At 38.8% G+C, this 18,495-nt stretch overlaps 1 protein-coding gene across 4 annotated transcripts in view; it reads right to left on the reverse strand.

The window, feature by feature from the left end:
* Positions 1–18,495, reverse strand: part of ppp1r16b (protein phosphatase 1, regulatory subunit 16B) — a 104,011-nt gene that overhangs the window by 13,247 nt on the left and 72,269 nt on the right. For all 4 annotated transcript variants that reach the window (XM_034198342.1, XM_034198344.1, XM_034198343.1 and 1 more), the window contains 3 exons: positions 15,902–15,972; positions 5,201–5,346; positions 3,128–3,231 (listed from right to left, as the gene is read on the reverse strand). In XM_034198342.1, the coding sequence (XP_034054233.1) occupies positions 3,128–3,231; positions 5,201–5,346; positions 15,902–15,972 (321 nt within the window). The remainder of the gene's footprint in view (positions 1–3,127; positions 3,232–5,200; positions 5,347–15,901; positions 15,973–18,495) is intronic.

Below are 18,495 nucleotides of genomic sequence, written 5' to 3' on the forward strand. Positions count from 1 at the left end.
TTTAGGATTATTTAGATTTGTATTATTAACCCTCTTTTTCTTTTTTCAAAGTAATGTCAGCAAATTGATTTTGTTTTGTCCAAATAACCGTAAATGTTACGTGAGGATTGAGTTATTTCTATATCAATACATTATTTTATGAATGTATTATGAATTATAATCATAAAAAGAGAAAATCAGGAAACCCTTAAATGTGAGAAGTTTCAAGAAACAAATAATCACATTTCATAATAAAAATTACGGAACGAATGAATATTTATCCATGAATTTAAGATTTTAGAATTAAATACTATTAAGTGGTTGATTACATTTGGAGCAAAATGCCATCAGCTGTGTGTTTTTTCTGCTCTGCACCCCCCACTCTATTTCCCCGGTCCAGTTTCTGGTAAATGTATTTCTGGTATCACTGCGTATCATCTCGGATGAACTGTATCAACAGGGGGGGAGGATCAAGGAAGAGTCAGATCAGTTGATGCTGCATATCAAGTCTGTGTGTGTGGGTACGTGCAGGTGTGTGTGAGGGAAAGAGAGTGGTGGTGTGCCCATCCCTGAGGTGTCTCTGGAGAGAGGAGGTTTATCCAGCAGAACAGTGCAGTGAACATTAGAGGAGCAATTAGCAGCAGCGCGCTCCCTTTGATCGGCTTAATAATCATTCTTCTCACCTACTGTACCGATATCTGCATTCTGCCGCTCCAGAGATCTCTTTGTCTTTCCAATATCATCTCACATCCAGAAATTTAAACTGTTAAAATTATAAACGTCGCACTGGTGCAGTATTTACCATAACACATATTTTCTCTCCTTTAATTGTCGAGGGAAATATGACTGAGCTCCCATAATGCCCCTCAGCAGCACCCTGCTTCCACACAGTTTCCTCCTGTTTGCCTCTGAGCAGCTCCACTGAAGCATTTACTTTGAGGCTGAAGGGCACCTTGGTCATGGAAAATTCCTGTATTATTCTACCTTCTCTTGTTTGCTAACGCTTCAAATATTGTCAGCAAAAAAGATGAATAAGACGGTAGTTTGGAAACCACAAGTTGCCCCCAAAAGTACACCCCTAAAGGAAAACTAAAAACCTCAGGTCCTGTTCCAGAAGAAATCCACATTCAAAACATTGTTGACATGCATCACAATGGTTATAAATAAAGCTGTGGACAGGAGCCTCTCTCAACAGTAGTCTTTGTGCCTCGCTTCTTTTTGCCTTATTTCTTCCATGGTAGATTGCAATGACTGGCTTTCTTTTTTTATTGAGTTATAGCCGATAGTGAAGATAAGTGAAATGTCCTATTTTCCTACCAAAGCTAATATAGGCAGCTAATTTGGTCGTGGCTAGATGATTACCCTCCATTTGTGAAACCCTCTCAAGATAATGTTTGGCATTGAAGGTTAGGATAGATTGTCAAAAGTGAGTCTCATGAGAGTTTCCCCCAAGTAAGACACAAAGATGATTATTTTAGAATTAAAGTTCACTTATATAAGAATATATAATAAGCTGAACCTAACCCTACATCCTTGTGAGGAGGCTAAACCCTACATCCTTTTGAGGAGGCTATGTTTCCCTAATGAGTACAACAGAGAGGCGGTGAGGGCAAAGTTAGTATGAACCGTCGTGAGGATGCACCAACATTTTTCTTTCAAGGTGTAATCTTTCTCAGCAGAAAATCGATATGGATCATTATACGTTAAATATGAAACTAAAGCCAGTAGCTGTTTAGCTTGGCACAAAGACTTGAAACAAGGGAAAAAGATAGCCTGACCTACCAGAAAAAACTACGATATTTGTCTACCAGCATCTCTAAAGCTCACTCAATAACCTTGTGTTTTTTTTCTTTTTAAATCTGTGTCCAAACCTGAGAAATAGTCCACATATTCCCCTGTAGAAAAGTGAATGGTGATCCACACAGTAGTTTTTAACTCCTAAACAAAGAGCTAATAAGATTATTTCCTAAAATATTAACTATTCATTTAATCAGACCACATTTGAGCTGCCAGTCAGTGCCTTCACACTGCATCACTCCTCTACACTCAAAGCCCCCGCAGCCACAGATTTTGCTGCTTTGTCTCCAACTGTGTGTTCACACGGCAGCCTGTAGATGTAACTGCTTACAAGAAAACAAAACATTGACAAGAGCTTATGTTTAGAAGGCTGGGTGTGATTTAACTCTAGTGTAAATAAAGCTGTCTGTCACATCCGAGTCTCTTTGCAACAGTTTTTATCGAATCACACAAACACAGGCAGAAATGTGAACACTTCTGAACCACAGCGTGAGTTTCCCCTCTCCCCTCACTGATGTATGTCGGTGCTGATCTCCTTGAACTCTCAGTCACGGCACGCAGGCAAACTGTACAGACTGTGTTTGGTTAGTGATACAGCATGAATATATACAGTCTCACAATCTGCACCAGATCCGGCGTGAGAGAACTGTGAATACCCCAAAAGCTTCCTGGAATGTCCATCCTGAAACTCTCTCACACACTTCCATTCTCTTCTTGTGGTCCATATACTTTAAACACTGACAGTAGCTCCTTTGTCCTGCAGTTTATGTTAAGTAAGAATTATAAGACTATACTTCTCGGTTGAAGTTGTGATATTTCATCAAAATCACTTTATTCTACATGTCTTTTAAAATGTTGCCAAAAATAAATAGTTTGCAATCACCAGATCATGTAAAAAATAAAAACATTAAATTCTGCACTTCTAGGCTCAACTCTGGCTAAAACCAACAGTCATGTGACAAAAACTGAATTCAGATTAGAGAGGAAAAGAGAAATTCAACTTGAGTTTCCCCCCCGTTTCTAGCCATGATCACCTGTTCACCTTGAGATAATAGCGCTCTGAAACCCTTTGTGGTTGGAAGGGTTACAAATGATTAAATGGTCAAATTATAATTGGTATAAGTTAGATTGAATTGCCATAATATTGAAAAAAAAGTAAAAAGTATACTCCCCATGATGGCAATAATCAGATGACAGATATTATGATCTTTTATGATTATGATATCTTTATAAAAGTTTTTGAAGAAGCAAAAGAAAACAGTGCTTATCAACTGAGAGCAAAAGTCTAAATATTCTGTCCATGGAGCCTGGTGTCTGCGTTGGGATTTCTCTCTGAATATTTATTCCGTACCTCTGTTGGCCATAGCTGTCTCGATGATGTCCAGTGTTGGGTCGTCTTCACAAAGGTCGTACGGCATGTTGCCATCAGAGTTGACTGCCAGCAAATCTGCACCACTGTGGGAGGAAAGCAAATACATGAGCAACACTTACAAAAAACATTTTAATTTCATATAGGCTAGTACATTCTCTGAATATGCTATCTAACAAGGCAAACATGAGGATTATATGTGGTTTAATAAATTGCATTTGAAAGCATCATATGTGAGCCAAATATACACAAATTAAAAAAACATTGACAAACTTTTGATTAAAAAAAGACCAACATATTAGACAGCTTGATATATCATTTCCTGTTGTCAGATAATGTGTTTATATGGACAACACATTTAATCCTTGTATTAAACAGGCCTGTATTTCATATTCTGACAGTTCCAAAGAAAAACTGAAAAACAAATCTGATCCATAACTCAGAGTTGGAGAAAATAAACCTCAGTCGGAGCACTAAGTGACCATGCTAATTAAAATCTTCAGAAGGCATTATTCAGCTGTTTTCAATCAGGGAACTCACTGTAGAGTCCAAGTGATACGATGAGTGGCTCGACAAGTCCTGCCTGTCAACAGGTGGCAGCAGTGTGTCTGAATAATGTGTGTGTGTGTGTGTGTGTGTGTGTGTGTGTGTGTGTGTGTGTGTGTGTGTGTGTATAAACTAGGTGTGCATACATAATCTTCATTTAGTCCTTATTGTGCACTTCTCTTTGTGTGTACATGCTATTATGTTATAGGATAATAATTAAATCCCAATTAACATACAGTTCTTATCCTACATGTTTATGTGTGAATGTGTCAGACAAAATAAATAAAAAACACTTCAGGACACTTTTCCCTCTGATAAACCAAGTATTTTTGAACTGTGATTTACATTTCAATTAAAACAAAAATAAAAGCTAAAAACATAAAACGTCCTAGGGCTCTGAGATAATTCAATTTGACAATATTGATTATTATAATATCATGTTTACCAGTTTCTGCTGTTTAAAAGACGCCAAGCAAAATGTAATTGAACCAGATTTTTTGATCTGATGCAACAGTCCAGTCAAATTATCAATAATATTTAATATTCGTTTTTATACATTTGCCTGACATACAGTATACTGATCAGAAAAATAACATTGATATACAACTTTGATATCATCTTCTACATACAGTGTACAGTATCTGTAAAGTTTCCTGAAAGCCTCTTGCACACTTGTGATGATATCACTAAAACAAAATCTGACCACACACAGACAGAGCTAAATTAAAATGGGGAAGAGACTCAAGACTTCCTCTGCCTACATTCTGCAAGGTCAAAACTATACGAGTGTTGCTGTGACAGCTGGTAAATATGCCTGTTGATTCAGTGTGTGTGTGTGTGTGTGTGTGTGTGTGTGTGTGTGTGTGTGTGTGTGTGTGTGTGTGTGTGTGTGTGTGTGTGTGTGTGTGTGTGTGTGTGTGTGTGTGTGTGTGTGTGTGTGTGTGTGCGTGTGTGTTGTTAATGGGTATTTGGAAGCGGCAAGCATTGCACATTAATTCAGTCTGATGTCTGCCATTGATCCAGCTGGTCAATACGCACTCTAAACTAACTTCGACTTAAAGCAGACTCTCGGGTTGAACGTTCAGTCGAGTGTTGATTAACAAACTGCCTTTGTCTAGTTTTTTATTACACATCCGCATTATCGAGTTGTTTACTTGTACTTTGCTCAACTTGTCAACAAAATATCAGATGTTGTTTCTAGTTATATTACCAGTTAACAGTTGTCGTTTAATAATTATTTCTGACTAAGTTGCCCTTTATTTAAATATGATCATAAATTAAATTAAAAAATATTAATAAAACAGCTTTGCAAAAGAAGGTTTTCAAGGTGCTTTATAGCGTAAAAAACAACAAACAATAGAATCAAGAAAAAATAAAACAATAAAAACAATAGGACCACTAATACAACAATCAAAATAAAGCAATAAGGCATCAAATATAATCCAAATTAAACCGATTAAACATCTTGTGTGGCAGTAAACCCTGCTGTAGTGCATCTGTGTGTCTTACTGTGCGATGAGGATCTTGACGAGTCCTGCGTGTCCACAGGTGGCGGCGGCGTGCAGCGGCGTCCACAGCTCGTTGTCTTGAGCGTTGACGCTGGCGCCTCGGTCCAGCAGGATCTTCACCATCTCCTCGTAGTTATCTATACAACACTGTAGTGAAAAAGAGGGGGAGGGAGAGGGGGAAAGACATAATCTGTTGAATTGATGATACTATAAAACTTGCCAGAGTAGCACTCCATATTGACTAGGAAAGAAGTAATTCAGGGTGAGTTTGAACGGGAAAAGAAAGACATCGATAAAGACATGATATTGAGTGAAATAAAATTGTGTAACAGTTTTCTTCTAAATCTTTCAGTAATGCGAGTGCTCTGCCAAAAGACTGAGAGCCACAGTTTAGCCGTGTTTGCAGGGAAATGAATAGTTGGCTGAAACAGAAGCTCTGTAGCTTATTATTTTTAGTGTGATGTAGCAAATAATGCACAGAGTGAGTGCTCAGCTGTGCTGCATTGATGCTTTATACTTCAGCAGCTTAATTATCTCAGAAAAAAAGGAATGACAAAATACTAATGTGTCACCAAGAGCACAGACGACACATTAAGCCAACTCAGACACAGTCATTATGACATCCCACCCATTGTGTGGGCTGCTCCTTGGATCTGTGATAAACTCAAACCCGTAACTCACACCCGTCCACTGAGACAGAGAGACAAAGACAGAGAGTGGCAGAAATTATTTTCCCCTTAGTCTGTGGGTGTGATTATAGGGTGGGGAGGAAAGAGAGGTTTTTTTCCGTGTAAACCATCCGCCAGTCTCGCTGCTGTCAGCAACAGCAGTTTTCTCCATCAGAGCTAATTGGTGCAAGTGTGGCAAGACAAGAGAAGAACAAGAGAGAGAGAGAGAGAGAGAGAGAGAGAGAGAGAGAGAGAGAGAGAGAGAGAGAGAGAGAGAGAGAGAGAGAGAGAGAGAGAGAGAGAGAGAGAGAGAGAGAGAGAGAGAGAGAGAGAGAGAGAGAGAGCAGACAGGAAGTCAAAGAATGGGATTACTGTGGCGCAGTAGGAGGGTCAGATAAAATCAGAAAACTGAACGATTCAGAGTTTTGTTTCCAAAGTCTGAGAGTGGCATCTCAGCGAGAGCCGGTGTTGTTATTTGTGCCGGTGAAGTTGTAGATTTGAGTCGGATCCACCACATCGTTTGTTGGAACCACCCCTATCCCTCAAGTAAAAGCACATCAAAGCAGAGATGTCATAAAACATCCTTCTTTGTGCTCGGGAACAGCTGCATGTTCATACCAAAGAGCACCTTCGCATTTTTGAGAAGCCACTGGAGTGTTGTCACTCTCTGCTTTGAAATGAAGATGAGACATCTGTCCCGATGAAACATTAAATCTGCTGAATGCTGTTAATACCCGTATGATTCTACCCACTTACACATTTTAAAGATGACAGGAAATAAATTGTTGTGACTAACAGCAACAAAATGGAGACAACTAAAAGGAAAGAAGTAAATAAATCCATCTTTCCTGTAAACCACTTATCCTAATCAAGGTTCCTGGGAAGCTACTGCCTTTCCCAGCATGCATTGTAAAGAAGCAAGGTACACCGTGGAAACAAGACTGATACACTGATTCACCCCGCAAATGAAATCTTTAAATGCAAGCATTAGAGCTTCTATATGAAAAACCATTATGCAATTATAGATAAGAACATTATTTGAAATGTCTAAATGTATCAGCTGTGAGAGCTTTAGCCTGATGATCTACACATTTTTCTTTCTTGAATAAATGGTAAATGGTAAATGGACTGTATTTATAAAGCCTTTTATCCAGTCTTTACAACACCTCAAAGCACTCTACAAGTCCTCATTCACCCATTCACACCCCATTTATAGAGCAATGTTCCATTTGCTCAAGGAACAGCTAACATTCACACACTGTGGGCCATCAGGACTTTGGGTTCAGTACCCTGCTCAAGGATACATAGACAAGTTGACTGCCGGGGTTGGGATTGAACCCACAACCCTCCGAGTGAAGGACTACCGCACTTCACAGCCACAGTTACTAAATAACTAAACATTTATAATGCGGGCTGAGTTTCTTTATACTGTCCATCTTTGGGCAGTGGATCAAGTGAAGGGAAACAAAATGTGTCTCTAAAGCAGTGATGATGGGATGGGAGTTAGAAACCAATAACATCAGGTTCTAGCCAAGTAGCAGCCAGAGAAACAAAGGTACAGTAAAGACCTAATACTATTATGTCAAGGCTTTAATCTGAAGGGTCTGATATGAATTTGATAACCTGTACGAGTTACTTGTTTCATGTGAACATTAGAGTAAGACTTGTCGTTTTGAAGTGATACAGAAATGTTACTTAGTTAGATTACTCATCCTTGCTGTTGAGTGCTAAACCAATTGTACCTAAGAATAACTGTTCACCTCTCCCCATACGCTCTAAATATTCTACCTCATTACACACGCTCACCAGAGAAACCTTGAGCAGTGGAGGTGTGCAGAGAAGACCGCCTTTCTTTCATGGATTTACATAGAGGATGATCTGAAGTGCCGTCTCTAGAGGATTGTAGTGTTTGAGAGAAGGAGCGAGAGCTAGTCACAGTAATTCAGCAAGAGAGCAACAAGAACGAATATAACAAGAGCAACAGGGTGGAAATGCCAGGAAGAAGAAAGGGATATCAAGAGACAGAGGAAATCTGCTTTGGGAAGTTCAAACGAGCACCCTTTGGACATCATTTAAACTAACAGCACCTAAACAGACCAATGTCAGACAAATGTATGAGTAGAAAACGACGAACTGCATTTAACAGAACAATTACACAGCCGTACATTTACTAGTACAGTGCCCTAGAAGCAAAATACATATATCAAATTGTATAAGACTTTGATGAAAATAAGACTCGAAATAAAGCTCTTATTCACTGAAAGCATTATTAACTTGACCATGTGCTCTCTGTTGTACGATATTCTTCTAAACTTGACGTTTTTCAAGAGGCTTCAACTATCTAGCTTAAACTTCACCAAAAGCAAAGTCAAAACATCTCAATCACCCCCTAGTAGCTGTCTTTTAGTTTAGTAAGCGCTTGATCTGATGCAGTGTAATCTACTGTATGGACCAAGTCAATTAACAGTTAAAAGTGGTAATGTTACTTCCCCGCCAATAGATGTCTTTGTAGTAATGCGTTTTGACTGTTTGATTTCATTGAGCCAGCAAATACTGAGCACTAGAGCTGATATTGTGTGAAAGGTGAGCAGATGTGACTGAGATGATTCAATGGTTGAGAGCGTCACCTTTGTTAATGTGTGCCTCCCTGCTGGCCTTAAAAGAAAACCTCCATCTGTCTTCTCAGTCTCAGTCTCATCACTGTCTCTGCCTGCCTACCACCTGAAGCAAATATTATTCTGAGGGCCTTAACCACAGTCAAAAAATAAGAGCACAATGATGTAAGGACAAAATGAGTTGTGTTTATTCTTCGTTGCTCAGAATGCCAAGGTTACTCAGATAAGGCGCCTCCGACAGGCGTTTGGGGGGAGTACATCAATTCATATAACGCAAGAGAGGAAATGAAATTACTTCACAGATGCAGAGGACAGATAGCAGACAGGCAGACGAGAGGTGAAATTCATAGAAGACACAAAGACTGACTGGAAACACTACTGACAAGACAAACATCCTGTGTGAGCCAAAGTGAAACGCATGTTGTTAGATTTGCGCATCTAAGGCCTTTTTTTGACCAAAGTGTTCACATGAGAACGGTATGTTTCCTCCTGAGCCTGCATTTTTTTTTATTATGAAAGTTAAACCAAACTGATAACTTAAAGACATTTCATATTCAGCAATGGAGCTGTAATTTTATATTGTATTGATAATAAAAAAAGAAAGAATAATATCGTTTTTCTACCTTTTAAAAATGTTTTTGCTTTCACTACAGCCTTACTTAGACTGGTACAACCAGTTGGTTTTTGACCAATAAAAACAAACTGATTATATAATATCCTAATACTACTTCAATTAGTGTATGTTTCTTCTCTACTTGAGCTTCTGCTTTATATGGTATGCCTACGATAAACCGGCCCTTATCTTCTTTAAGTGAAGGATGATAAAAGATTGTATATGAGGAGAAAAGAGAGCTAAAAGCAATCTGGCATCACTGAACATGAATAAAGAAACATAAATGCTGCAGTCTGGTCCCAGACACAGTGATCCTTTTCTAAGGAAGGCGAGTCAGAATTTACCAGAAACAGTCTATAAGACTTTCCTCTGAAACTCCCTAAAGCAGAAGTGGTGGTGGTTTATTTGTGTGAACTACTTCCGGTGTCAGTGATATCAAAAGAGCAGCCATAAGACAGCGGAAGAATAAAGAAGTTACACATTTCATTATTTTACTTTCAGTCAGTGTGTTAGCATGTATGGGAACATTCTCCCTCTTGTAACACGGATATGGTAATTCAGAGAGCAAGATATGGATTTCATTTTCTGCTGGGGTAATTGGCAAGCTTGGAGATATAATTCAGGGGGAATGAGCAGCCTCATAAAACTGACAAGAACAAGACTCCTAAGAGACATACAAGCTTGTCAAAGACATCCGATGCACTGATGGATTAGCTCGCATCTTAAGCTCCAGCCTGCAGCGGTGGCATGACAGATGTCATCAGAAAAACCCAGGAGACTTCAACCTACACACAGCAGCCAGCAACTAGGCTAATCTCCCAACAACCTTCTGAATAAACCCCACATACTTCAACCCACCTGCAGCTAGCTGATTAAACTAATCTCTTACATTTTCAAACTTGCACCCACAAGCTAACTAGGCCCAAGACTAAACTCACAGACTTCCCCTAAAATCCCACCAGCCTCCATGCTTCTTGGAAATAATGTATCTTTCATCAAAACTATTCACACAAGGATGGGAGTGTGGCTCTGACAAAGGCTCAGATTATGTGGTTGGAAAACAACAGCAACAGTCTTGCTGGGATCGGTCTGTGGGCTGAGTTCTGAGCCGAGGAGTAACATCACAAGCAAACTAAGCTGAGACTGTGGCTGAACGGCTGACATTTTAGTCAGGGCAAGTGCCACGAGGGCAGTTTGTGTTGGAGCTGGCACTGAATCTGGAATACTGAGCGGTTAAGTGGGCAAGACCAGGTGGCTGAGACTGCAGGAGGTTAAAAGATAAAAGGGTTTCAAATGTTCCCAGACATCACAGGACTTATGCAAATCTTGAAAAGGGAAGGGGGCCAGTGTGCAGAAACTTCAGCTGTTGAATTGGATCTAAACGCTACATGAACTGAATCCAGTCTGTGAGTGTCAGTGATAAGCAGCTGAGACTTTAAGAAAACCAAAGATAGGTTCTGGGCTGAGGAGCTGCTCACTCATTTCATAACCTCTCCGTTCACTTCATATCCCCACATTCATTACGCATGAATCACCAATCAATTATATATTTACTGATTATTATAATTATCATTGATTATTTAATATTTACTATTATTGTTATCATTTTATTTTATTGTTATTTACTATTATTTTTTACTAAAACTGTTGCTTTCCCCATGTCTCCTGTTATTTTATTTATTTATTTTTACACACATTAATTTATTCTCTACAAAACTCTCGTTTTGACTTTTCTCCTCTATCTGTTTGTCCAATTATTTGGCTTTGGACAATATCTCCGCCTGTCTGTACATTACCGTCTTTGTCTGTCTAAATATGTGTTAATGTTAGTAAAAGCTTGGGGAATGGGAATGTGAGATGGGTATAGACTTCACCTATGTCTGTGTTATGTGAAAAACTTTTTTAAAAAGTACATTAAACTACAATTTCAGTTCCAGGATTATTATACGGATTTTAGGGATCTGAGTTTAAAGTCCTCAAAGGGTGAAGTAACGATGATCTGAATGCCTGATGAAAAGTCTGGGACCACACAGGGGGGCTGTCTAATAACTTCACTTCTGAAATCTTGCAGATGATCTCATTACAGAACAACTTAAAAGCCCATCTCAGGAGTCTCTACCCGTCATCTTCACATAAATATTTGATTGGATGAATAACTCCAGTAAAATGTTTTTAAATATGAAAGTCTAATGATGAGACAGCATGACACAGGTTTGGTTGAGGATCTGCTGGTAAGGACACCATCTCCCTCCACCTTGATGGGTATTCAGACCAATAATAACTCAGTGTTAAAAAAGCCAATGGGGTGTTGTGTGAGTTACTGCCAATACAGATGAGAATAATATGGTAAAAGTAGCTGTAGTGTTATACAGTTATTCCTATTGTCCCATTTTAATCAGCTCATAAAGCAGGTTACGATCAACCAGGGTCATCTGTGTTTGGTTCACAGTGTTTCTGTGCTGATGTTTATAGAAAATGCAGTTTTACAATGTTAAATGTTCAGTTACTCAAAATACAAACCAAACTTCCCCTGCTGCTTCACATTAAAAGCTGTCAACCAGCGAGGGGCTTTTATTGTGAAACAGCCATTGGAAATGACAATGTATGTGGAGGTAGATAGTGGAGGTAATGATCTTTTTAAGGAGGGCTTGCACAGCAAGATGTTAATGTATTCTGCGCCTTTCAGATACATAGAAGTAGAATAGATAGTAGGTTGTTAGATTTTGCAAAAAAGTCCAACATGTAATCAAAATAAACTTAATGTATCTTTTCATTCTGTCTTATGAAAAAACCCATATCTGATTCATGTATTGAACTCGAAAACATGATCTGAGTAAAACCTTGATGAGTTTGAAGTTTATCAGATGCCAAAGCAGTGCATAATGATTTGTTATTTTTACAGTTAGAATATTACAGCTAAAAGAAAACTACATTTATCAGGGAAAAAATAATTAAATTCTAATTTTGGAGGACAGCATGTTCAACAGAAATGAGATATTTATGTTTTACAATTATCAGCAATGTGTGCTTGAATATATCCAACAGGTTTACACAGCAGCCGGGTGACATACACTAGTCTGCTGCAAAAGCTGAGTCTGTTTCCACCTTCTTGCTGTTCAATGCTGTTTTTTTGCTAAGAAGACCCTAAGAAATTGAAATGAATGATGCGATTGTATTTTTGATACAGTACTTATGATGGTCTTACACACATTCATCCAAACACACACATGAATGCATACCTTTGTCACTGAACAGAAAAGTTCTGGAATTCATTCTTTACATATTCCCATCATGTGATCACGCAGCGTAGCTAATGCATAAAAGTAATAATATTAATAATAATAATAATAACTTTATTTATATAGCACCTTTCATACAGGGGATTGCAGTTCAAAGTGCTTTACATCAGTAAAAAATAAGACATAAAATCAGTATATATATAAGTATACATTCTCTATCCGAACTGAGGCTGTATAGGTGTGTGTGTGTGTGTGTGTGTGTGTGTGTGTGTGTTTGTGTGTGTGTGTGTTTTCTGGCACATACAGCATCCCTGAAAGCCATCTATTGATTAATGTCTTTTATCAGAGAGGTGAGACTAGCCTTAGATAGGTATGACATCTCATTTAAAGAAACATTACCACCACTTCCTTTCATTTATCTGTGTGTGTGTGTGTGTGTGTGTGTGTGTGTGTGTGTGTGTGTGTGTGTGTGTGTGTGTGTGTGTGTGTGTGTGTGTGTGTGTGTGTGTGTGTGTGTGAGTGTGAGTGTGTATGAATTCTCCATGTGTATTTCTGTCTGTATTGTGTCCCTATTTCCATGTGTGTGAATGGCGGCATTTGTAGCAGGAGTGAAAAGGTCTCATCTTGAACCGGCTTGCCGGCTGACCGGTCCAAATAACAGATTATCGGGTACACACAAACTCAAAGGAAAGGTCATTCTGGTATCTCAGCAGCCAACAGCCCACAGCTTTTACTACACCAGCCAGTGGTGACTGATGGACTTCAATTTTCTCTTCCCGTTGTTCATTTCACTGCCCCCCAGCAGGTGCCAGAGAATTAGGCTTTGAGCAGCCGAGGGGGAAAGAGAGCCGGCTGTGCAGCGGAAAGAGAGGACATAAACTGTCAGAGGTATAGGAAATGTACGGGGAGAGCAATGAGACGAGATGATGAAAAACGGAGAAGAAACTGAGGTAATAAATGAGCATCCCCGCCTTCAAGAAGGCTTTTGATTTGTTTTGATTTGACCTCGGAGTGTAACATCAGGGTTTAAGAAAACTTGGTGTTTTTCTACACAGTAAACATCAAGATATTCACACCTCCATGTAAGAGTGACAGAAAATGGTTTACTCTTAAAGTTTTTGTCCAGCAATTTCAGTGTACTAAGTATAAACAAAATGGATCAAGCTTTTTTTTGTTTACAGGATGGGTTTTTGCCCTCAGCTGTTTTTGTATCATTTGTATATATTTTCTGGCTATTGCTTTATCGACATGAGTGTAGGTGCTGGTTTTACACAGATATTTTAGATATGTCTATAGTGTTTAGGCCAATCTTGGTATTTTATTTCATAACTTTTTTAGTTTATACATTTGTATCATACAGCTAGACCTTTTTTTAAGCCTTAAAGGTTAACCAGCATGGATAATGTGTGCTATCAATTAGTGGAGCAATGAAGGATAAGTGGAAACGTTTTTAAAGGGTACAGTAGAATTGCACAGCAGTGCAACATGGTCAGTCGTTTAAATATGTCCAAAGAAACTATCCTGAGTCTGACTAATGAGTTGGCAGAAATACAGCCAGTCCTGCCACATTAACAAGACAAAGTATATCAGCTGCTGCAGGTCTGCAACGCACTGATAGTTCATACTATTGAAAGTCTTTGGGACTCCTGCACTTCAGGCTGAGAGATGTAGAAACACATTAGTGAAGGTGAAAGTCTAAAATACCTGGAAAACTGTTTTATTTGACTGTCATATGCTGTAAAGCCCTCTGAGACAAATGTGTAATTATGATATTGGGCTTTATAAATAATGTGATTGATTGATTGATTGATTGATTGATTGATTGATTGATATAGGTCCTGCTCTATTTGTTTTGAATAACTATTTCCTTTTACAGATGAATATATATTAAGAAGCCTAACTTCAGTGCATGCCTCACTTGTTTGTAGCTGAGAATGAACTTTTAACTGTTAAATGTCCTTGTTAAATGTTGAAATTCTTCCTGAAGGCAAATGTCCTCTAGATGGATGATACGGCAACCCTTGTTGTATTTTTTTTGCCAGAATTCATTGAAAACTATTCTCTACTAAAGACTGACTACTTATAGCGTGGGCTCAGACAGAGTCAAAGACTATCTTTGTCAGAGGGTTTCAAGGATTTGAGTTTACTGGTTGTACAGTGTTATTTCAAATTAGCTAGAGTCTTATATATTTATTTTGATGTATACATATCAAATGTTTGTACACATATTGGCTACACTGCAATACAATCAAAAGGCTAGAAGTCAGAGAAATGAAAGACAACTTTACTACGCAAAAGGCTGCTTTGTGATTAAATGAGACGAGATGTAATGATTCATTATTTACACAGACGATTGAGCAGTTTGGAGTCAGAGGTGATGTGGAGCATTGATTCGGATGGGGTGGAAGCTCTGACTATTATGCATGTTAGTAATGGCTTTAATTAGCAAGTGAAAATAGGCCTGATCTCCTTCCTATCAGTTTCCTGCATCAAAATGGCCTAATTTCCATAATACTGAACTAATTTCCTCACTAGTAAAAAGCATTTGTTACAGTGTCAGAAAGCTTCAACACTATTATGCAGAAGGGACTATAATTCCTACAGCTGCAAACTAATCACACCGTGCAATTATTTAATTATATTTCAACAAAGACTAAATGGTAAAGGTTACTTGATTCAGAAAAGAGTCCCATGTGTTAGTGCTCCAGAAGAAAATCCAGGCAATAATAAACATAAGAATACATCAAACACATAGGTAAATTCATTTTAACGATATATACAGACTCAAACAGAAACCAATTATGTTTAATAAAAGGCTGCATAAAGCCTAATCTTATTATTCAAATAGCATATTTCAATTATTCAGTTACTTAGAATAGAGCCTGAGATATAAATAATAATCCTGGAAAAGCAGTGTCTTAATGTTATCCTTTGGTGTTTTGTGATAATATATAATACATTGTGTTCACAAACATTAAAATGCCATGTTTAGCTGCCTAAGGAGATTATCACTTAATGTAAATTGGATTTAAAAAGGCAGTTAAATGAAATGTAATTTAAGGGGAAGCATCATGCACAAGGTTTCCTGAAAAGAACAGACAACATTAATTTTATTTCTGCCCAAGGGAAGCCAGCATATGTTCCAGTCACAGTAAGTGGCAGAGTAGACTGTGTTATGATGCACACAAAGCTTCACTGAAAAGGGTGATAGCATTTTAAAATAAATGCCTTTATTTAAATTATACAAGGACATCATATATTGGTAGAAGAGAGAAGGGTACTAAATGCTGCAAATGCTCTCTGCCTAATCATTCAGAAATAAAGTTGACCTAACTTTTACGAGCACATTACACGGTTATTGTTTTGCGAGAACAGCATAATATGGAAATAAGAAGCCCAGGAACGAACCGTCACATTGGTGGTTAGTAGACATTACAACCACCCGATGGTGTTTCTACTAAGGCATCATATTTGTTTTTGTTGAGATGGTGCCATCTGTGCCACCATTTTGAAGAAATCAAACAGATAGTAAGACAAACCGGAGGAGAAAGAATCGGACATGGTTACCTGGTGCAGAGCGGTGAGGCCGTCTTCATTGCAGAGGTCTGGACTCAAGTTTTTCTTCAGTAGGTAGCGAACTGGTGGAAAAGAGAGAGGGAGAATCACATAAGTGGAGCTGAAAGTCTTAAATAACTGGATAATATTTCTATTAACAGAGGGTGTTATGTGCTGTACACACTGTAAAGCCCCTTGAGACAAATGTGTAATTTGCAATATAGGGCTTTATAAATACAATTTCATTGATTGCATTTCAGATTCAGGATCTGCTTTAGTTGTCTTGAGTAACTGAACTTATTTTTATAGTCATAAATATTAAGAAGCCTCAATTCCCTGCATGCTTCACTTTGTTTGTAGCTGAGAATCGATCAGTTTGCTCTCCAGTTGCGAGTTAAGAGGTCCACGTGGTGCCTGGTGATCCGGATGTTAAATTATAATCCATTTTTCAGAGCGAATACAATGTTCTGGCTAATGGGAAAACAAAAGATTGAGATGCAGGATGCATTTACTTAATCTTCTGTAAACCACTGACATCTCCAATCAATCTGAAATCCATTAATCCCACCACTCATCGTGATGCATCCCTGCAGGAACTACAATCTCTCAAATTATCAGTACAGACAGGATGTTACCCAAATGACCTTGGAAATAGGGATGAATGATGGGTGAGGGGAGGGTTGTTTATGATGTAATGATGCTTGGGATTACACTGTTTCTGCCTCATAGTCCCAATAGATAAACCCTCCGCTCAGACCCTAATTCACAAAATATCAGCCATCACAGCGCACTGCTAAACCTGCCGGCCTGAGCAGGAAGTGCCGCTGCAGCTCGTCTCCACATCATTATTATCCCCTGTTTTGGGCAGCGCTGCCATCTGCCTTTATTTCAGAGACAAAACAAATTAAAAAGGCAGAGCGAGTAGATAAAGCAGGTTATGACGCGAGATGAGTGAGATTTGGAATAATCTGATCCTTACAATGCCAAAACACACAGGCACGAGAGGTAGATGCACCACTAGGCGCACAAACAAACAAAATGATGCAGACACATACATACAGTAGAAGATGAAGACAATTGCAATGACACACAGTGGAGTACGGACATGAATATATATATGCCACATAAAGTGCGTAGATTTGGTTTATGAGGCGGTGGGGGTAACACTGAAGTACATTTTCTGACATCCTGCATTTATAAGTGTTTGTCGTGATTTGTGAATAAAGATTGTATAACAAACAATATGTAGTTCCAAATGACCATTTGTGAGGATTTTCTGATTTGTTGTGGATGATGTAGAAGTTTGTGATAATACATAAATAACTAGGTTTGGCCATATAGACATGGCCAACCTGTTTCTCATGATAATAATCAGCCCGTTCAGGCCAGAAAATGGTTGTAAAACATAAAAAACGTGTACCTTAGGTTGCAATTACCAGCATAAAGCATGAATAAAAAAAGTAGGGTTTGGTTAAAATGAAAGCTGATCAGTAATGTCAAAAATACTTGAGACAGAGGACAGAATAGTATACTTGATATTGTCAGCTACACACTAAGAGGATACTGTTCGGAGAGATTTAAGAGAGATAATCAAACTGAGCCCTTATAGGCCCCTGCATTAAACACATACATTGGTGCTGGTCCACGATAAGGTACATATTCTGGTCACACACACACACACACACACACACACACACACACACACACACACACACACACACACACACACACACACACACACACACACACACACACACACACACACACACACACACACACACACACACACACACACACACACACACACACACACACACACACACACACACACACACACACACACACACACACACACACACACACCACACACACACACACACTACAACACACACACCACACACACACACACACACACACACACACACACACACACACACACACACACACACACCACACACACACACACACACACACACACACACACACACACACACACACACACGGTTCTTTGGAAGTTGCTGCATTGGACATTTTTGCAGCAATTGAAAGTTATGAACAGTTACTTCTCTAATAGGACTGCCCATGAAATAAAGAGGAGGTTTTGAGGCCATGACAACAAGATGTATATAAATGAAAATTGACCAGTAGAAAGCTTGGTGTTTATGTCCACTGGGTGTGGTGTAGGAGTTTCCTCTGAGTGTAGAGTTAGAGGTCTGTGCTGATTGAGGATAATGGCATTGACTGGTCATTATGGATTAACACATTGTGAAGTCCACAAACTGTGGCAGAGGGAGTGCTTTTTCTACAGTAAAGCAGATTGATAGAAGTGCATCCATCACCAGTATCCAACTCCATTATCCCACTTCCTGAATCCTGAAGCCATTAGACCACAATTAGGCCTCTGATAAACACTGCTGTCAACAATCAAATGTGACATTTGTCTTTGTCCGGATATTTCAGTAGCATCACAGCCATGCACACAAGATCCCAGACAGACACATCTGCAGCTGCCTTTCAGAACGAGGACTCCAAACAACATGAGCGGCTGCAGCTGTCTGGCTTTCTCTCTTCATGCACTCCTGTAAGAGGTAAGCAAATAAATTAAA

The sequence above is a fragment of the Gymnodraco acuticeps genome, unplaced genomic scaffold, assembly GCF_902827175.1.
Source record: "Gymnodraco acuticeps unplaced genomic scaffold, fGymAcu1.1, whole genome shotgun sequence".
Lineage (NCBI taxonomy): Eukaryota > Metazoa > Chordata > Actinopteri > Perciformes > Bathydraconidae > Gymnodraco > Gymnodraco acuticeps.